This window comes from Giraffa tippelskirchi, chromosome 2, assembly GCF_054371585.1.
Source record: "Giraffa tippelskirchi isolate mGirTip1 chromosome 2, T2T-mGirTip1v1.2.pri, whole genome shotgun sequence".
Lineage (NCBI taxonomy): Eukaryota > Metazoa > Chordata > Mammalia > Artiodactyla > Giraffidae > Giraffa > Giraffa tippelskirchi.
This window is the reverse complement of record NC_137276.1, coordinates 190,635,014-190,657,298: the sequence shown is the minus strand read 5'-3', so window position 1 is coordinate 190,657,298 and position 22,285 is coordinate 190,635,014. Positions and strand designations below refer to the sequence as shown.

At 38.0% G+C, this 22,285-nt stretch overlaps 1 protein-coding gene across 1 annotated transcript in view; it reads right to left on the bottom strand.

The window, feature by feature from the left end:
* The window catches only part of GABRR3 (gamma-aminobutyric acid type A receptor subunit rho3), a 79,630-nt gene that overhangs the window by 39,802 nt on the left and 17,543 nt on the right, over positions 1–22,285 (bottom strand). Inside the window, exons 3-7 of the mRNA XM_081572566.1 lie at positions 20,323–20,426; positions 13,977–14,071; positions 13,029–13,128; positions 11,959–12,137; positions 6,702–6,828 (exon numbers count right to left, since the gene is read on the bottom strand). Of these exons, the coding sequence (XP_081428692.1) occupies positions 6,702–6,826 (125 nt within the window). The 5' untranslated portion in view covers positions 6,827–6,828; positions 11,959–12,137; positions 13,029–13,128; positions 13,977–14,071; positions 20,323–20,426. The remainder of the gene's footprint in view (positions 1–6,701; positions 6,829–11,958; positions 12,138–13,028; positions 13,129–13,976; positions 14,072–20,322; positions 20,427–22,285) is intronic.

Here is a 22,285-nt window from a genome sequence, read left to right as displayed (position 1 = left end):
GAGTTTGATTTTAAACACAAGTCATTTTATCCTATGAATAACTGACACACAGAACTATGTCTTCCAAGGATCTCTTAACTATAAAACCTCTTTCAAGGAGCTAGAATGATCCATTGATTGAAAAAGTAATAGCAATTAGTTTTTATTAAATGCCTACTGTGTTCCAGGCCCTCTACCACATGTTTTGTAAGTACTATATTCTTTGGCATGAATCTCAATTACCAGGTTTGCTGGGCTCCATGCCCAGAGTTTCTGATTCCATAGTTTTAGGGTATGAGAATTTGCATTTATAATGATTTCTCAGGAGAGCTACCGGTCTGAAAAATAATAGACATTTTATAAAAGCTAGCTGGTTGTTATTATTTTACAAAAAATGTAATGTTACCTTGGGTGGAAATTTGTGAACTTCTTTAGTAATATAACACAACGGCAATCTCTAGTACTCGTTTCAAAAGCATAGCCCTCCAGAGATTGGAAGGGATGAATCTTAATTAAGAATCCCCAAAATACCCATCTCAGAAATTCCATCCAGAGGAACAAAAAAAATTTAAAAATTTAACATAGAACATAGAAAAGCAAAGACAGAATGCCCCTCCCCCAAATATCACCCTGTCCCTGTCCGGGAGTTGTGTTATTTAAAGATATTCTGTATGTTGTATCTTTTGCATGTAGCTTCCCTAATGGAGAAAAAAATCCTAATAAATTTCCAGAATCGTAATCCTCAAAAAAGAATAAAGAATCCCCAGAACAATGAACATGCAGCCTGCTATGAAAGGCAAGAGGCTTCCCAGGTGGCACAGTGGTTACAAATCTGCTTGCCAAGCAGGAGACAGGGTTCGATCCTTGGGTTGGGAAGATCCCCTGGAGTATGAAATGGCAACCCACTCCAATATTCCTGACTGGGAAATCCCACGGACAGAGGAGCCTGGTGGGCTACAGTCCATGGGGTCGCAGAGTTGGACATGACTGAATGACTGAGCGTGCATGCATGAAAGGCACTCCTGGCAGTACCTGAAAGCACACACACCTCTTCTTACCTGAGGGCTCTACTTACGTGTAGTGAGATGTCCTATGTTTACTTACTTTTGACTTTATATACCATCTATTTCTCAAAAAGGTTTATGTGGCTTAGACACCCTCTGAAATAATTTTGAAAGCCTCACACATATTTAAGTAGTCATCTTCAATTTTTTCATCAGAAAATTTAAAATTAAATATTGATAATTTAAAATAAAACTTATATCCCTCCTTTAAATGTATCCAATGAACCTGAAATACTCAAAATATGCATTTTAAAATACATGAATAAGCTCCTCTTTAAAAATCAGAAGTTTTGTCTCATTCCTCGTTTTCTTGAAACTTGCATTTCCATTTTCTTTTCTTCATTGAATTTTATCACCTATCATATTTCTTTCCAAGAAGACATGTATACGCATTGAAATAAATTCTTTAGTAGCCTCTATGACTATTAAAAATGGAGCAAACCATAACTCACATAAATATTGATAAATAATTATTAAAATTATGATTAAATTTTATTGGAGAAGTATTTCTTAATAAAGTGATGGTACATTTCCCCTATTTTGTGTATCTGTGTATGGATATTACTCATTGCACTTGTTATTTCTTGTCTTTTTTGATAAAGCCCTTCTAATAGATGTGGGGTGATATCTCATTGTTTTGATTTATACTTCCTTGATCCTATTTTTTACTTCTATAGATGAAAATACAGAAAAACTTCATTCATGGACATGGAATTGGAAGAAATTTTATTTCAGTACTATAACTTAAACAATTCCTTATTACTTATTTTTCAAAATTCACATTGTGGTGTATCATCAAGAATTCTTTCTAATGATTTATAACCTGACAAATTAAGTGGGTTCTTTCTTCAGTATTGTTGAAAGCAAAAAAAAGAAAAACAGAAATAAGGGAAAACATTTTGGAAAAGGATGTGTTATTTAAACTAAAGTCATCAGCTACCTTAACAACAACATCTGTAATGAATTCTTTGTACCCAGGTGGGTTTTATCCACCCATGTAACACACATAGTTAAGATTCAGAAAAAGGAAGAGGTGTGTGTGCTTTTATTTTGCCAAATGGGACAGAGCAATCATTAAAGGGAGGCTACAGAGAAGACTGCAGGCAAATTTTCAGGAGGATCCATTTTAGGAAAGAGGTCAGAGGAAGTCAGAGATCCAGAAATAATTATTTTAAAACTTTTCGTGCTCACATGTGCCTCTGAGAGCTTGCATGCACCCTTCGGGGAACATTATACTCTAGGAGCATAAGTGCCCTATTTGAAGACCCCGACTTGAAAAAAAAAGCATCCAAGTAGAAAGGCTAATAAAATGAAGACAGAACAGACAAAGGCAAGAGAAGCAAATGTGCTTAATAAGGGAGGTTAATTTATGACAGAGAACCAGATTTAGCTCAGAACTTTCTGGTCTGATTCCATATAAGAATCACGTGAAGCCCCTTTGTCTTCTACCTTCTTCCCTTTCCTAGAAAAAATGATTCTGCTTTTAGTAGTTACTGAAAGAAAACTTTTGTATTAAATTGGAAAATTTTGCATGAAAATCTGAATTCTTCTTTTGAAAAATCAGGAAATCTAGCGACACTGGGCTGAAGTTCTCTTCCAAGAAGAAAAGTCTTAACCTGACCAGCCTCTGCCCCCAGAGGAACATTGAGCCTATAATTGCCTCAGTCTCTGCCAGGCACTTCTGTCTTACTTGCATAGCAGTTTGAATTGGCAATCTCTAGGACACTCCTGGCTTCTACATTAGGTTCTCGATGTGCTGCTGCTGCTGCTGCTAAGTGACTACAGTCGTGTCTGACTCTGTGCGACCCCATAGACGGCAGCCCACCAGGCTCCACCGTCCCTGGGATTCTCCAGGCAAGAACACTGGAGTGGGTTGCCATTTCCTCCTCCAATGTATGAAAGTGAAAAGTGAAAGTGAAGTCGCTCAGTCGTGTCCGACTCTTAGCGACCCCATGGACTGTAGCCCACCAGGCTCCTCCGTCCATGGGATTTTCCAGGAGTGGGGTGCCATTGCCTTCTCCGCTCGATGTGCTAGTAAATGTTTAACAAGAGACTCCCCAGGAAAAAAAGCCCTGTTTGTAGTGTTTGCTGATTTCCATACTGTCATCATAGCTGATTTCAAGCTATGGATATGACAGAGAAGTGTGTAGCCCATATTAATATAAGTTTTGTGTATGGTAGTATACTACAGTTGATATGATAATATAGTATTCCATATTACTGTAATACACAATACTACCTATACAGTAGTATACTGTACTATATAGTTGTATAATACATAGTATACAACTACATAGTATATACCATACTATACTATATACTAGTATATATATATACTATAGTACTAGTATACATATACAGTTACACTATACTATGTACTATACTACATTGAGGGCAGGAGAAGGGGATAACAGAGGATGAGATGGTTAGATGGCATCATTGACTCAGTGGACATGAATTTGAGCAAACTCCAGGAGATAGTGAAGGACAGGGAACCCTGGCATGCTGCAGTCCATGGGGTTGCAAAGAGTTGGACATGATTGAGTGGCTGAACAACAACAACAAAGCATAATATATTACAGTATAGTGTAGCATTTCTTCCAGACATAAATAGATATAAATAGTGGAGAACAATGCACAATAGTAATGTAGTAAAGTAGTTAGGAAATGGTGACATTTAAGTATTTATTACTTTCATTAAAAATAATTTATTTAAGTGTATGTTTATATAAGTTAATTTTTAATAAGTTTATTTTTAGCAGCCTTAAAATTTCACAACTGGCTCTTGCAAGCTGATTTACACAGAAACTGGGCACTCTGCTGATTACTCTTAAGGCTGAGACAGTATGTTCTTCTTAACTCCCAACCCAATATTTGTCATTACAGAAGGCACTCAATACAATTGCTGAAAGGATAAATAAATATTCAGTAAGTCTGGATGCCTAATCCTCTTTGCATTACTGGGGAGCCAGATCTCTCCCCTAGGCCAAACAGGAACATTTTCCCCTGCCATACCTAATTTATTCACCAACTCTTCTCCCCTACTTTGTTTTTAAGAAATAAAGGGATGAATCTTTGGATGAAAGATTTTTAAAGTATTTAGATAAAAAAGGGAGTCTTTGGGCAAAAAGTAAAATTACATTCTGAATGTAAATAGTTAATAGCCTGTTTAAGGATAAATGGCCTGACTGTAGGAAAACTGGCTCAAAATAATGTACATAAATGTGACCTAATATATACAAATATACTTCCTAATTTTCAAAGAAAGACCAAGTCTTCTTTCCATGTTCATTCTATTAGTTCTCTTGCATTATGAGTTGGTATCACTGACTTGATGGACATGAGTCTGAGCAAGCTCCGGGAATCGGTGATGGACAGGGAAGCCTGGCGTGCTGCATCCATGGGGTTGCAAAGAGTCGGACATGACCGAGCAACTGAAATGAACGGAACTGATGACAGAGTGGATTATTAATTAATTAATTATTTAATTATTGATAATCAGATCATGTGTGGGGTAAAGAACCTCACAGTGTTTATTCATATACTAAGGTCTAAATTATCCTGGGTTCCTTACTCTATAAACCATCTTACACAGTAATTTCAGTATTTTTGTCAAAATGCCTTAAAATCTGCCTGAGAGGGTGCTGAGTGATATATATCAGAAGCTGGCTGGTTGTATTACTCTGTTCACTGGAGCAATGCATAGCTTTCATCTTAAGTGGCTGCTTCTGAACCAGGGTGTATATTTTACGCCATCCCTAGAGTCCTAGAGGATTTTTCTTTGAAGAACAGTAGAGGTAGGTATAAATTTTAATGAATCATATTGTGGCTTATCACTTAGGATATAGAGAAGTGAAAACAAACATTCTTGGCCGCACAGAGTAGAAAGCCCAGGGTTCCCTCTTCATTTAACTAGAGTCTAAAAATGAGACACTTAACATAAGAGAGAAAGTCTCACACCACCACAAAGAAAGATGCTTTCTTCTTGTCCATTAAATGACATCTAAAAAATACACATGGCAGATTTTTCTCCAGCAATTCTCCCACCAATAGTGGGTTGGTGAGACTGGTGAGTCCCTGTGAACATCTCCCTTCTTATCCACACATCCACCAAACAAACTGGGCAAACCCCCTACTGTTTAAGTCACAGATGATATTTTAAGCAATCTCCATTTGTTTCAAAATTAGATACAATATACTACACTACTAAAACATACTAGATGTTATAAGCAGCCTGAAAAAAACACACAGCCTGGTTGGACAGCCTCACATTTCCTAAATATTGCTTGCCTAATTGCCTCGGGGAAGACAGAAAGTGTTTAAACTGGACAAAACTTCATAACATTGTAGATCTGAATGTGGAAGCCAAGTCTGGAAGGGAAGTATGGGAGATGGTTTTGATTTCTAAAAGCAGAACAGGAATCAGGACTCTAGTGACCGCTCCTCCCCACTCCCCCACAGTGCTTTTGTTTTTGGTCATTAAACCTGAGGCTTCAGAAGGATTTATTAAATTTTTATGTTCTCCTCCCTGATCTTATAGTGAGTGCTTCATAAATATTCAAAATGTGAGGGCAATCTGGCTGAAACATATGTCACCAAGGTTGGCTGGGTGATCTCACTCACTTTCATTCCTCAATTTCTCCTACTGGGTCTTTTTGGGAATATTGCACATGGTGAAAAAGAAAGACATTCCCTAGGACAGGAGGTCATTCATTGGTTATTAAAGTTACCTGGATAGTACTAGGCATTGCACTGGGCTGCATGCATGCTCATTTGCTCACTTGTGTCTGATTCTTTGCAACTCCATGGACTGCAGCCCACCAGGCTCCTCTGTCCATGGGATTTCCCAGGCAAGAATAGTGGAGTGGGTTGCCATTTCTTTCTCCAGGGGATCTTCCTGACCCATGGATCGAACTCTTATCTCCTGAGTCTCCTGCATTGCAGGCAGATTCTTTACTACTGAGCCACCAGGGAAGCATTACCTGTGTACTACGGTGACTAGTTGTTCTAGTTTGTCTGAGACTGAGGGGGTTCCCGGGACTTCTAATGCTAAAGACCATGGAGCCCCAGGCAAATCAGATGAACTCGCCATTCTAGTAGAGAGCTATGCCCCTTCACTAGCAGATCCAAACATACCCTGATTATTGATGATAAGATAATAATGACAATGTACTGACATTCAGGATGATATTTCAAAGACGATTTTCCAAATGGAAAATGAACCTTGGAAAACAGCAACAAATGGCTTTGATGCCTTTCAGTACTGTCTCATCAATATACAGAACTATATACACTCCGCAAGTACTTGACATCAGAAATCGGTACTTAGACTAATTTCTACTCCAAAATTTTTGATGGAACATTAAACTCATGTCATTATTAATAATAAATGCATTGCTCATTGGAGAAATACAATCCCTGAGAGAAGACTCATACAAGAGCCCTTTAACTACTTTGAATAAAATTAAGCACGTAAATGCCAGCATGGACCCCAGATTCTGTTCCTTCTATGATAACCAGAAGTGATTTATTTTGATGAGTGAGCAGTCTCTCTAGAGACAATTACTGCCACAAATGTGTGCCACCATTAAAGATATATTTCCCACAGGTCTGACACAGCTGGTGAGAGAAATTAGGACTATAGTATGGATGTCTTACCGAGTCTGTTCCATTGAAGAGGAGCAGCGTGGGTGGGGCGTCTTGACTTCAGCAACAACAGAAGCATTTGGCATCAGTGTGACCCAGATGCAGGTGAAGAAAATCAACTGAGAAGCCAGGATCATCTCTTCCAAAAGAAGAAAATGTGGATGGATACAACCAATGCTGTTATCAATACTGCTTCTTCACATGTCCTTTTAAAAGTAATTAGAGTGCCAGGTAAAAAGGTATCAAGGAAGAAAGAGACATTGCTTTCAGGGCTGTGTCCTTTGTTTTAGTAGGTTAAGTGGATTGACATCATTTAGAGGCAAACATCTGTCTGGATCATCAGCCATTCAAGAAAAACAAAGCAGATTTTTTCACTTTCAGTTTCCATCCTCTAGTCCCTCTTTGCAGGGAAGGTTCTTAGTGGGATGCTTGATCCCGGACTCAATAAACTCCCAGTGGCAGTCGTAGGCAGACAAAGAAGTGAGGTTAGGCTTTAAGTCCCCTTAATCCAACACAATATCATTTGAATATATTTAACAACTCAGCAAAATAATATGCTTAATGAGAACAAAGATGATTAGTTTAATCCAGAAAGGAATCTTTCCCTCTCCAAATGTGTACAGATTGCCAGAGTATAAAAAAAAATTCAACGATTATTTTGTCAAATAAATAATCATATTTTAAAATGATGGTTTATTCCATTGATATCAATCAAGTGGTTCAATTTAAGGTTTAATATGGTGAGTATCCAGATAAATAAGAGAAGAAATTAGCCTTGGGCAGGGGGTAAGGAATTATGTTAAATTATGGCCACATAGGAGGCTGAAGATACTTTGCACGTACTGAGTAGAAATAGTCCCTCTATAATGCAAAGTGCCAATGCATGAGTATGATAGTGAAATTCAGTTTCTTCAACTGGAAAATAAAAGGTGAGCAAGTCAGTGACAGCTGACTGTTTACTAGGACTGAAGAAGAATGCTGTTTTCTTCCCAGGAATACAGTGTGAAGGAAATTCTTAAATTTCCTCAAATTAATTTGTCTCCTTGACACTGCATATCTTGTGTTATTGCTTGATTCTGCTTATTTTGACTTGGGTTTCCTCTTCTCTTAGTCCCTGTATTAACACTTCCTATGTTTTTTGTGGCAAGTATTTCCTCTTTAAAATATGTGTTTAATATAAAATACTATAAATATTACAAATATACAGAATAAAGTAATAAATCTCTACCTTTCCCTTCATCCCCTATTTAGTGTTTATCACTGTATATGGTTATGCTTTAATATATATTCATAAATAATCTACAATTTTTTTGCACATTTCAGAAAACTTTATAAAAATGGTGTTAAATTATACCTTTACCTCTGCAACATGCTTTTTTCTCTTCACATTATACTTAGATTTATTGGGTCGATAGATGTAGTCCTAGTTAATTCATTTTTAAGTGCCATAACAATACTTCAATGTGTGGATAATTAACATTTTATTTATTTATTCTTTTGCTGATGGACATTATTTCTTATTTTCCTATGACAAATAATCTATTATAAGCAATTCTGCAGTGAATTTTGGTCAATATTTTCTTGCATTCATACATAACAGTTTCTTTAGGATAAATACCTAGGAGTAAAACCTCTAGGATGAACAATTTCCACATCTTCAAATTTATAGGAGACTACCATAATGCTCACAATGGTTGCACCAATTTACAGCCGCACTAACAGTGAGTGAGAGCTCTCATTTCTTAAAATCTTTTTTGACTTCAATATAATCAGGTTTCTAAATGTTACCCAATCAATCTTTTTGTTTTAATTTTAATTTCCCTAATGGCTAGAGAAGTTTGAGCAATTTTTTTCATGTATTTCTGGGCCAGTAAGCTTTCTTCTTCTGCAAACAGCCAGTCAATAGAAGAAACATGAGAAAAGTTTTTTTGTTTTTTTCCCCTCAAAGTGTACGTATTTTCTCTCTCTCTCTCTTTTTCTTTAATTGTAGGATAATCGCTTTACAGTGTTGTGGTGGTCTTTGCAGTACATCAACACAAATACTGGGTGTATGCCCTAAGAAAACCATAATTAAAAAAGACACAGCACCCCAGTGTTCATTGCAGCACTATTTGCAACAGCCAGGACATGGAAGCTACTGCTCTTAAGTGGCTGTCACTTTGGCTGCTGAAGGATGCCATCATGGTCAAAGTTTGTGATCTCATGAGTTCCAGGGCCCTGGCTCTTGACCCTAGCACTCACAGCTACCTGAGCCTGTTCTCTTTGTTAAGTACCATTATCTACATAAGTATTTCCCAAAGCAATTCTTGGCTACACTGGAGATGTTTTGTGAAAAAAACATTCTGTGCTAAGTGAGTATGGGAAATACTATAATTCTTCTTCTTTTTTTTTTTGGTGTGTGTGTGTGTGGCTGTGTAGCAGTAAAACTTGCTTGTTGACACAGATATTTGAATTTCATAGTGTTTTCATGTTATCATGAAATCTGTCCCTCCCCCATCCCTCAATTAAACACAGTAAAAACCATTTGGCAGGATGAATACAGCCCACTGGGCGTAATTTTCCAACCCCAAGTCTAGGCTAGGCATTCACAGTTCACATCACACGGTCAGTGAAAGTGCTCTGGTCCTACAGCAACCAGGAGGATGTGACTTCAATGGTCTAGTCTCTGCTTATCGTACTAGATCTGTTGGAAATAATGATGCATCTGATTTCTCCCTCCTACTTGAAATCATTTCTTCACCTGCCCTCTGGGTTCCTGGACTTGCTTGTTTTTTCTTACATCTTGGTTATTCCTTCTCGGTTCTATTATTTGATCCCCCTTCCTCTATCAGATTTGACAGGACTCGAGTGGTTCTATGCTCAATACTTTAGTACTCCTCTTTCCTATCCTCTTGCGATCTCAGCCAGTCTCAAGGTTTTGAGAACTATGCGTACGCATGCGTGGCTCAGTTGTGTCTGACTCTTTGTGACCCTGTAGACTGTAGCCCACCAGGCTACTCCGTCCATGGGATTCTCCAGGCAAGAATACTGGAGTGGATTGCCATTCCCTTCTCCAGGGGATCTTCCTGACCCAGGGATCGAACCCAGGTCTCCCACATTCCAGGCAGACTCTTTACCATCTGAGCCACCAACTGCCTGCTTAATGTTTCCACTTGGACTTCTGATAAGTATCTCAAGCTCAACACATCCAAAAGTAGGCTTGTTAATATCCCTCCCCACCCCCCCACCCCCACCCCCCGCCTCCAGCTCAGCTACAGCCTTCTCTATCTCAGCTCATAACAACACTGTCCCTTCTTGACCCCTCTCCCTGACATTCCTTGTCCAATCCACCTTAAAACCACATCCAGGATCCAAGGACTTCCCACTTGCAGCTCAGCTGCTGCCCTGGCCTGTTAACCATCTTTATCCTTTGCTTGAATGTTTCCAGTGGTGCTTTGTCTCCTTGCCTTTTCCCTTGCCTTCTTTCAATTACTTCTCAACACAGCAACCAGTGATCTTCTAAAAATAAAAGTCAGATCAAGCTACTCCTCTCTTCAAAACTCTGCCATGGCTCCTTTTCTTCTGTTTGAAAGTCTTTATGAAGGCTAGGTAATCTACAACTCCCCATTCCTCCTGCCTTCCGGCTTCTCCACTGTCTGTCTGCTCCACCCACCCGGGCTGTTCCACAAACTCTGGTCTCTTTGCTGTTGCTCCAAACACACTCGCACGGCAGGTCTTTGCACTGGTTGTCATCCTTGCCTGACCCGCTCTATACACAAGAAATCTATATGACTAACTCCTTTAACATATTTAAATCAAATGTCAAATGTCATTTATTCCATGAAGCACACCCTGCTAAGTCACTTCAGTCGTGTCTGACTCTGTGCGACCCTACAGACGGCAGACCACCAGGCTCCGCCGTCCCTGGGATTCTCCAGGCAAGAATACTGGAATGGGTTGCCATTTCCTTCTCCAGTGCATGAAAGGGAAAAGTGAAAGGGAAGTCGCTCCTTCGTGTCTGACTCCTAGCGACCCCGTGGACTGCAGCCTACCAGGCTCCTCTGTCCATGGGATTTTTCAGGCACGAGTACTGGAGTGGGTTGCCATTGCCTTCTCCGGAAGCACACTCTAACCTCCTTTAAAAAAAAACACAGTATGCTCCCTTTTCTCCAAAACTTATGTTACCAGTCTACCATATACCCCACTTAACATGTCTTATACAATTTACTTATTATATTCATTGTTCATTATTTGTCTAATCCTGCTAGAATGTAAGCTCTACAAGGAAGCATCCTGTGTCTGTTTTGTTCCCTGGGGTATCCTAAGCACTTCTAACCATTTTTGGCATATAATCAGTGTTTAATAAATATTTGCTGCATTAAAAGCATCAGTAAAAAGTCTGTTTAGTTCTGCTGAATTCAGTGTTTCCCAAACTTGGTTGACCTCAAATCGCCTTAAAAAAAAAAAAAATCCACCAGACCTCCTAATATTCCTTAAAAAAAAAAGTGCTCCTCCAGAGCACTCAGCTGGGAAATTCTGATTTATAGGTTTATCTGTGCTTTGCATGCCCTCTTTATCAAAAGTCTAGCTCCCAGCATCCTGAGACTACTTTTGTACAATTTTACTTGTTTGTTTATTTATTTTTGGCTGCGATGGGTCTTCATTGCTGCTCTGGCTTTTCTCTAGTTGCAGTGAGCCAGGGCTTCTCCTTGTGGTGGCTTCTCTTGTGGAGCACGGGCTCTAGGCATGTGGGCTTCAGCAGTTGCAGCATGTGAACTTGGTAGATGCAGCACAGGCTCAGTAGCCCACAGCTCAGACACGCGGGCTTAGTTGCTCCTTGGCATGTATGATCTTCCTGGACCAGGGATTGAACCTGTGTCCCGTTCATTAGCAGCAGAATTCTTAACCACTGTACCACCAGTGAAGTCCCTATTTTTGAGGGCTATTAAACTTTCAAGTTCATAATGAAATACTGGTAGCCAACGAAGGGTAAGCAAGGCACTGTGCTTGTGCTTAGTCATTCAGGCATATTCAACTCTGTGACTCATTGGACTATGGCCCGCCAGGATCCTCTGTCCATGGGATTTTTCAGGCAAGAATACTAGAGTGGGTTGCTAATGCCTTCTCAGGGGATCTTCCCGACCCAGGAATTGAACTGGAGTCTCCTGTGTGTCCTGCATTGCAAGTGGATTCTTTACCTGTTGAGCCATTGGGGAAGCCACTAACAGGGGATTTCTTAAAGCAGTACTTTGTCTTAAAGGGATGAAGCACTAAAGCAGAACTCACCCACCTGTCAGGTCAGCACTGGAGCTTCTGGGGGGCACATGTTTTTCAGAAATATCTGGCAGGTCATATACCTCCTCACCACCACTTAATCATATCAGGGTGCGCTACGTGCCCCCCTCCACACTGTAGAAATGACGCAAATCCATCCGACCTCTTTATTAAATCATCTTTGCTAAAACAACTCTGCATATCAACATCAACATTAAGGGAGAAATAAAAACAGTTTAAATGCTGTCAGTTTGAATTTAAGTTTGCATAAAAATAAAAATGAGGCGATGGCCTAGGCTACAAATAGTTGGCCTACTGAAGGTCTTAGGGTTTCAATTCAATTACACCAAAACATCTGTCTCTGTTGTTGTTGAATCTGCTCCTTATCCCTTTAGTGCTTTCTTTGCAAACCCAGTAAGCTTCTTAAGAAAAAAAAAAACCAAAACAGAAAACCACATCTGTCAACATTAGAAAGAGGTAACTACCAGGGAACAAAATTAATCACAGGGTCAGTAGAGACTTTTGTAATGGTTTAAGCTCTCCCTCACATATATTGCCTCCTGTTCCCTCTGCTTCCGTTCTGATGATGCCAGCTAGTTTCTATTCCTTTGGCAGGAAGCCAAAGAGAACACTCGGATCGCGTGGCTGTGTCATCATTATTCATCTTGGGGTATGCAGCTATTTTGCTTCCAAATAGAAAACACAAGGAAGGTGGAAGTCTAATTTATATAGAATCAAGAAGATCTGACAACAACAATAAAAAATTCCAGGCCCCCAGAAATTCCCCATTGTGTCTGCATGATGCCAGGTAGGCAAAATATCTTGAGTGGGAAACTAGAGTTATAAAATATGATATGGAAAGGCTGTTGGAGATCATTTATCCAAATCTTTCTCTTTTTTAGATATGAGGAAACTAAGACTGGAGAGGTTAAACACACAATTTTGCTTATTTTTTTCATTTGCTTTTGCTTTATTTATTTTTCTTCGGTACATTGGAAATATTGATTTTTTTATAATATAACATGGCTATGCCAAGAGCAGCCACTAGGTGGCACTTGTTATTCCTCCAAAAAAAAAATTGCTCACTCAGGAATGGTGGTGTCTCTTGCATTTCCCCGAACGACCAGAGCCTGGATGGAGCTTCTTTCCGCCCAACTGCCTCTTTCATTCCCCTCTCACTTTATTCCTGAGTTACAGAATCAAGAGGGATGGGAGCGGGGACTTCGCATTAGTGGAAAGTGGATGAGAGGAAAATGACCTTAGTCATAGTGTAATCACAAAATATAACCACGAGATGGCAGCATAGACTACACAGTACTGTTAAAGCAGTCCCTTAATGAAATTAAGATACTATAAAATTAAATGAAACGATGAATAATATAATGCCAAATGATTCAAACAAAAAGAAAATTCCTGTTATTGAGTAAAATGCAATTATTTACCTTGTATGGAGATTGAACAGTGAGCATATTTTAAAGCATTTTTTTATAGATATAAAAACAGCATTTCTTTTTATCTCTGGCAACAGTAGGCTATAGAGGTGAACACTGGAACAAGAAACTTTCCAGAGAAAGAAAAAAATCATATGACATCACTTATATGTGAAATCTAAAAAGGTGATACAAATGAATTTATTTACAAAACAGGAACAGACTCACTGGCATAGAAAACAAACTTACACCGAAAGGGAAAGGCAAGGGGAGGGGTTGTATAAATTAGGAGTTTGAAATTAGTGGACATAAACTACTATACATAAAATAGATTAACAACAAGGTCCTACCACATAGCAAAGGGAACTATATTCAATGCCCTATAATAAATTATAATGGAAAAGACTCTGAAAAAAAAGAGAGCCTATATATAGGCTGAATCACTTTGCTGTAGACCAGGAAATAACACAACATTGAAAATCAACTATACCTCAATAAAAAAGAAGCTTTCCATCAAAATAAAGCGCTGTCATGAGTGATGCATTGAAGGCACATGAGATAACGAACTAGGAGATTTGGCTCTGGGATGGGATGTGGCACTTACTGAATGACTTTTAGAAAGCTTCTTAACCTCTCTGGGCTTCTATTTTCTTTTCTATATTCATTATGCAGATGGATTTAGATGATTTTTTTAAATCCCTGAGGAGACAATCAAATATAGAGGTTAAGAATGTGAACTTTGGCAACAGATTTCCGAGGAGCAGATCCTAATTCTTCCACTTACTAGACGTGTGAACACTGGCAATGGTTTGGTGTTTTTGTCTGAGCCAGTTAGCTCCTATGTCAATCAGGGATGACATCACTAGGACCTATCTCTTAAGATTACAGTCAAAACTGATGGGATAATACCATGTGTTTAGTGTTTAGTACAATGTCTGATAGATTGAAAACACAATAAAATAATTAATGTTAACTGCTAATCTTATTCATCTCTATTAATGTAGTCTTTGCATTTCCAACATCATGACTTTGATCAAAACTACCACCATTCTCCCAGTCTCTCAGTGTTGAAATTTTAAACTCATGTTTGACCCCTATCTTTTCAAGATTGAATTTCTTTTTCTTCAAAACTTTTAAAGAAAAGTTCCCTTGTCTTTCCAGTGCCATTAGACTGCTTTCCTCTAACATAAATAAATACTTCAGTCAGTCTCCTTGCCCCAAGCCTTTCTACTATATGCAGTTGCAAAATTTCCTCTCTTCTATATGCAGTTGCAAAATTTCTGTTGGTGATACTTCTTTTTCTAACATCTTTTCTCTGGTTAAAATGACCTCCTATTGCCTATAGGAGAAAACCTATTATGTTACATTGGCCTATGTTACTATACCTTTGCAAACAGTGTCTTATCAGTAGCTTTAGAGTAAATAAATCTTAAAATCCTCCAACTTTATTTTTCTTATTCAAAGCTCTTTTAGTTATTCTAGTTCCTTTATTCTTTTTTTATACACCTTGGGGTCAGTTTATCTACAAAATTCTGCTAGGATTTTCACTGGCATTGCATTAAATATGTATGTAGGTCAGTTTGGTGAGAATAGACATCTTCTGTTGAATTTTCCAATTATGGGGCATGGTTTGCCTCTATTTATGACTTCTTTTATGACTTTTTATGACTTTTTGACTTCTTTCAATAGTGTTGTACAGTTTTCAGCATCTACATTTTGTACATATTTTGTTAGATTTAATACTTAAGCATTTCATGTTTTTGGAGTTATTATAAATGGCATTGGTTTTTAAATTTTTGGCTTCCAATTATACATCACTAGTATATACAGACAGAATTAATTTTTCCTCAATTAACAAATTGTGGGAAAATACACAACCTAAAACTGACCACTGTAATAATTTTTCAGGGAACAGTTAGGTATGTATTAAGTATATTCAAATTATTGTGCAACCATCAGTACCATTCATCTCCAGAACTTTTTCCTCTTTTGTTTTTAAGTAAGACAGTTTTTAAAGAGAAGGTAATTGTTCAGGGCAAAACTGAGAACAAAGTACAGAGAACCTCCATTTACCTTCTTCCCTACACATGTATAGCCCCTCTACCATTATCAACATCCCACACCAAAGTGGTACATTTGTAACAACTGATGAACCTACACTGATCCATCGTAATCACCCAAAGCCCACAGTTTACATGGGCTTTCACTTTTTATGTTGTACACTCTATGGGTTTGGACAAATGTATAATGACATATGTCTATCATTAAGGTATCACACAGAATATTTTCACCGCCCTAAAAATCCTCTGTGTTCCACCTAGTCATCCCTCTTCACTCAAACACTGGCAGCTTCTGATCTTTTTACTGTCTCCATAGTTTTGCCTTTTCCATGGTATCATCTAGTTGTAATCAGAGAGTATATAGCCTTTTCAGCTTGGTTTCCTTTGCTTAGTAACATGCATTTAAGTTGCTTCCATATCTTTCCATGGCTTGATAACTCATTTCCTTTTAGCACTGAATAATATTCAGTTGTCTGGAGGTACCAGAGTTACAGACAGCTGGGGTAACAGGCAAGCTTAGCCTTGGAGTACAGAATGAACAGGCCAAAGGCTAACAGAGCTCTGGCAAGAGAACACACTGGCCATAGTAAACACCCTCTTCCAACAACACAAGAGATAACTCTACTCATAGACATCATTTTATAATCAATCAAAATCAAATTGATTACATTCTTTGCCACTGAAGATGGAGAAGCTCTACATAATCAGCAACAACAAGACTGGGAGCTGACTGTGGCTAGATCATGAACTCCTTAGACCATTCAGGTATGACCTAAATCAAATCCCTTATGTTTATATGGTGGAGGTGACAAATAAATTCAAGGGATTAGATATGGTAGACACAATGCCTGAAGAACTATGGATGGAGATTTGTAATACTGTATATGAGGTGGTGACCAAAACCATCCCCAAGAAAAAGAAATTCAAGAAGGCAAAATGGTTTTCTTAGGCTACCTCGCAAATAGCTGAGAAAAGAAGAGAAGTGAAAGGCAAAGGAGAAAGGGACAGATATACCAACTGAATGCATAGTTCCAGACAATATTAAGGAGAGATAAGAACGCCTTCTTAAGTGATGAATGGAAGGAAATGGAGAAAAATAATAGAATGGAAACTACTAGAAATCTCTTCAAGAAAATTAGAGATACCAAGGGAACATTTCATGCAAAGATGGGCTCAATAAGGGACAGAAATGTTATGGACCTAACAGAAGCAGAAGATATTAAGAAGAGGTGGCAAGAATACACAGAAGAACTAAAAAAGATCTTCATGACCCAGATAATCACGATGGTGTGATCACTCACCTAGAGCCAGACATCCTGGAATGTGAAGTCAAGTAGGCCTTAGGAAGCATCACTACGAACAGAACTAATGGAGGTGATGGAATTCCAGTTGAGCTGTTTCAAATCCTCAAAGGTGATGCTGTGAAAGTGCTGCACTCAATATGCCAGCAAATTTGGAAAAGTCAGCAGTGGCCACAGGACTGGAAAAGGTCAGTTTTCATTCCAATCCCAAAGAAGGGCAATGCCAAATAATGTTCAAGCTAATATACAATTGAGCTGATTTCACATGCTAGCAAGGTAATGCTCAAAATCCTACAAGCTAGGCTTCAGCAATATGTGAACCGAGAAATTCCAGATGTACAAGTTGGATTTAGAAAAGGCAGAGAAACCAGAGATCAAATTGCCAACATCTACTGGATCATAGAAAAAGCAAAGGAATTTCAGAAAAACATCTACTTCTGCTTCATTGACTATGCAAAAGCCTTTGACTGTGTGGATCACAACAAACAATGGAAAATTCTTAAAGAGACAGGAATACTAGACCACCTTACCTGTCTCCTAAGAAACCTGTATATAGTTCAAGAAGAAACAGTTAGAACCAGACATGGAACAATGGACTGGTTTAAAATTGGGAAAGGAGTATATCAAGTCTGTATATTGTAAACTCTGCTTATTTAGGGAACACAGACCCTTCTCTCTCCTGGAAAGACCAGGGTCATCTGGCCAGAACTCTGCCAGTGGACTCCAGTCTCCAAAGCAAGGCTCTTGGATAAGGATGGTGAGACCTGGGTCATGCAGCATTACCCACCATAGAGTCACCAAGCAGACAACCCACAAACTGCAGAACAATTATACCAAAGAAATTCTCACACTGATAAGAAAGTTCTAAGACCCACAACACATTTCCCAATCTGGGGGTCCTGCAAAGGGACTGAGAACCCTCAGGGAATTTGACTTTGGAGGCCAGTGGGATTTGATTACAGAACTTCCACAGGACTGGGGAAACAGACTCTTGGAGGGCACAAACAAAATCTGTGTGCACCAGAAGCCAGGAGAAAGGAGCAGTGACTGCACAAGAGACTGAGCCAGACTTGCCTGTGAGTCTCCAGGAGTCTCTGCCAAACAACAGGGAGGGGACACAGCTCCACCCATTAACAGAAAATTGCATTAAGAATTTACTGAGCATGGCCCCACCCATCAGAGCAAGACCCAGTTTCCCCCTCAGTCAGTCTCTTCCAGCAGGAAGCTTCCATAAGCCTCTTATCATTATTCATCAGAGGGCAGACAGAATGAAAACCACAATCACAGAAAACTAACCAAACTGATCACAGGGACCACAGCCTTGGGTAACTCAATGACACTATGAGCCATGCTGCGTAGGGCCACCCAAGGCAGACAGGTCATGGTGGAGAGTTCTGACAAAACGTGGTCCACTGGAGAAGGGAATGGCAAACCACTTCTGTATCCTTGCCTTGAGAACCCCATGAACAGTACGAAAAGGCAAAAAATATGATGCAGTCCATGGGGTTGCAAAGAGTCAGACATGACTGAGCGACTGAACTGACTGCAGTTTCGTCTTAACTTTTATGCAGATTACATCATGTGAAATGCTGGGCTGGATAAAGCACAAGCTGGAGTCAAGATTGCCAGGAGAAATATCAACAACCTCAGATATGTAGATGGTACTACTCTAATGGCAGAAAGTGAAGAGGAACTAAAGAGCCTCTTGATTAGGGTGAAAGAGAAGAGTGAAAAACCTGGCTTAAAACTTAACATTCAAAAAACTAAGATCATGACATCTGGTCTCATCATGTCACAGCAAACAGATCAGGAAAAAAGAGATATAGTGACAGACTTTATTTTCTTGGACTCCAAAATCACTGCAGATGGTGACTGCAGCCATGAAATTAAAAGATGCTTGCTCCTTGGAAGAAAAGCTATGACAAACCTAGACAGTGTTCTAAAAAGCAAAGAGATCACTTTGCTGACAGAGGTCCATATAGTCAAAGCTATCATTTTTCCAGTAGTCATGTATGGATATGAGTGAAAGTGAAAGTTGCTCAGTTGTGTCTGACTCTTTGCGACCCCATGGACTATACAGTCCATGGAATTCACTAGGCCAGAATACTGGAGTGGATAGCCTTTCCCTTCTCCAGGGGATCTTCCCAATCCAGGGATTGAACCCAGGTCTCTTGCATTGCAGGTGGATTCCTTACCAGCTGAGCCACAAAGGAAGCCCATGGATATGAGAGTTGGATCATAATGAAGGCTGAGCATCAAAGAATTGATGCTTTCAAACTGTGGTGCCAGAGATGACACTTAAGAATCCCTTGGACAGAAAGGAGATCAAACCAGTCAATCCTAAAGGAAATAAACCTTAAATATTCATTGGAAGGACTGAAGCTGAAGTTGAAGCTCCAATACTTTGACCACCTTATGAGAAGAGCCAACTCACTGGAAAAGACCCTGATGCTGGGAAAGATTGAGAGTAGGAGGAGAAGAAGATGACAGAAGATGAGATGGTTGGATGGCATCATTAACTCAATGGACATGAGTTTGAGCAAACTCAGGGAGAGATGAAGGACAGGGAAGCCTGGTGTGCTGCAGTCCACCAGGTGGCAAAGAGTCCGACACAACTGAGTGACTGAATAAGGACAATGTTCATAGCAGCATTATTTACAATATCTGAGATACAGAAGAAAGCTTAGAGCCCATAAACAGATGATAAAGGAGATATGGCATATATACACAAAGGAATACTACTCAGTCATAAACAATGTAGACCTTCCTTTTGAAACAACATGGATAGACCTGGATGGTATGATGCTTAGTGAAATAAGTCAGACAGAGAAAGACAAATACTGTATACTTTCACTTATATGTGGAGCCTAATAAATAAGACAATCAATAAATATAACAAAACAGAAGTAGGCTCACAGATGTAGAGAACAAACTAGTGGTTACTGGAGGGTGGCAGGAGAGGGAAGGGCAGTGGGTCAACAGAGGGGTAGGGGATTAAGAAGCGCAAACTACCATGCATGTTATTAATAAGCTACAAGGATATACTGTACAGCACAGAGACTGTAGCCAATATTTAATGATATAGTATAATCTATAAAAATATAGAATCACCACTTTATACCTGAAACTAATTTAACACTGTAATAAACTATATTTCAGTAAGATAAATAAGTGTAATATGTAATGGTTTTTTTTTCATTCAAGTGATATGTCTCATTTACTCCACAAAAATCACTTTTTGACTTTTCTGGTTTCTGTGCCAAGTTGTAGATGGCATGAACTAGATGTAAAAGTTGTTTTACGTACACAGTTAAACTATCATTGTCAGCAGTTAGCAATATCTCAGTTCTGCTCACCCAAAATACCTTTCTCTAGCAAAATAGCTTAGCTGTTTTATTTATGAATAAATAGAATAACCAACACAAATAAAGTTAATATTTAATGAGCCTTTGCTACCTGTCAAGTACAACGCTAAGACTTGTTATTTATCCTCTCATCTGATTCTTGCAACAATACTGTAAGTGCAAATCAACAATCCTGTAAGTACACATTATTAACTTTCTTTCAAAATGAGAAAATCAGGACTTACAGAATTTAAGTTATTGGTCCCAGTTTTAGAGGCAAAGCCAGTTTTGATCCCAAGTCTGTCTTTACAAAGTCTATGCTTTCAATCACCTTTGATATTCTTTCTTTCTATGATAGAAGCAAAATATCATATTTTAGTGAATTTGTACTCATAGTGAACTTTGATGACATCAAACATAGTTTCAGTTGTTAGTTAACTTTATGATATTTTGCAATATTGAGCAGGGAGGGAACATCTCCGGTCTTTATTCATTTTGTAAAATTCTTTTGACCTGTAAAAAACCAGTTTGATCCCTGATGAATTAGCATTTACCAATCAAACTATCTTTCAATATTTTTTTGAGATTGCATATAACTTATATATTAATTTGGTAAAATTAACACCTTTACTAGATTTCAATTCTTCCAATTTAGAAAAATGATGAAATTTCATATATTAAACAAATGTTTATGCTTTTCAGTAGTTTTACATTTCTGCCAAATATATAAGGTCAGTCAGGCATATTTCTTACCAAGTTTAATTATAAATATAAATATATTAACAAATAAACATAATTATGTAAATATGTGTATTTGTACATATATATGAATATGTGTATACCTATATATTTATAGACACTTGACCCCTGAATAATGCTGGTTAGGAGTGATGACCCTCTGCTTTCTTGAAAATCTGGTCTAACATATAGTTGACCTGAAAATATGGTCCCTTTGTAATCATGGTTCTGCCTCCATGGATTTGACCAACAGCAGATTGTATAGTGCTGTAGAATTTAACATTGGAAAAAACCTGAGTATAAGTGGACCTGTGCACTCAAACTTGTGTTGTTCAAGGGCCAACTATATAATAAATTTCTCTGTGGTAGTATAAAGTTTGGGAAATTAGTAATTTCAAAATTTGTAGTGTAAATCAGTACAATTTCCCAAGAAGTCCATTGAAGATTTGTTGAAAGAAAATCCTTAACATCACACACATATTTGGACAAATTAGCTTTATCTCTATAAATTTATAACTATAGAGTTTTATAAAACTGATATAGCCAGAGAGACAACCCACAAATTTTTCAAACTAAGAGCACAGGAAAAGAGAAATGATGTATTATTCCATTAAAATAATTTGTTAAAAATATGTTTAGCAGAATCATAATCATATAATTTTAAAATAAATTATATGTAAATGTATGTATAATATATATATATGTTACTATACCAATAGTGCTACATGCATTAAAGATAGAAGAAAAAATACCCCAAAAGTTAACTGTATTTTTCAGTGATTAGTGAAATTATAGCAATTTGTTTTCTTTGTGCTTTCCTGCCTATTTTATTTTTATGTTAACAATTAAGTTGCCATTTTTTAGTATTAAACTGAAATTGCTTTTAGAAGAATGAAAGAAGCTATAAAAATAATAACTGCAAAAGAGTATGTTCAAAATGATATGTTGATTAACCTGTAATGCTCAGGAGACTGACTATTCTACAGGGAATCTTTTGGGAGCATTGAGGGAGTTGCAATATTATCTTCACAAACAGATTTCAAGATAAGAGGATATAAATACCTTTCCTTCTAAACTGCATTTCTCAACGAAGATTAACATGGGATGAATAACTGTTTTTGACTTTTTTTGTTTTTGCATTTTGAGTTCTTTATGAAAATTTACATTTTATGGCATCTCTGCATCCTCTTATTGGGATTGGGTAAGAATGTAATGCTTTATTGTCCTTATTCTTCCCATGAAAAGTGATAGAACATAACATTTTAGTACCAAGAGTTTCTCAGGAGTTGTCAAAATACCTGAAAAAAATTTTCATTTATCTAGCAAATGGAAGAGAGAGCTATCCTGAATAGTTAAAAAACTATTATATTCAATCCTCTGAACCCTTATGGATACAAGCTGTATACCTGTAGAATGAAGATTTGAATTCATGCGATTACATATCGAGCCTGTGTGCTTAACTTACATTCT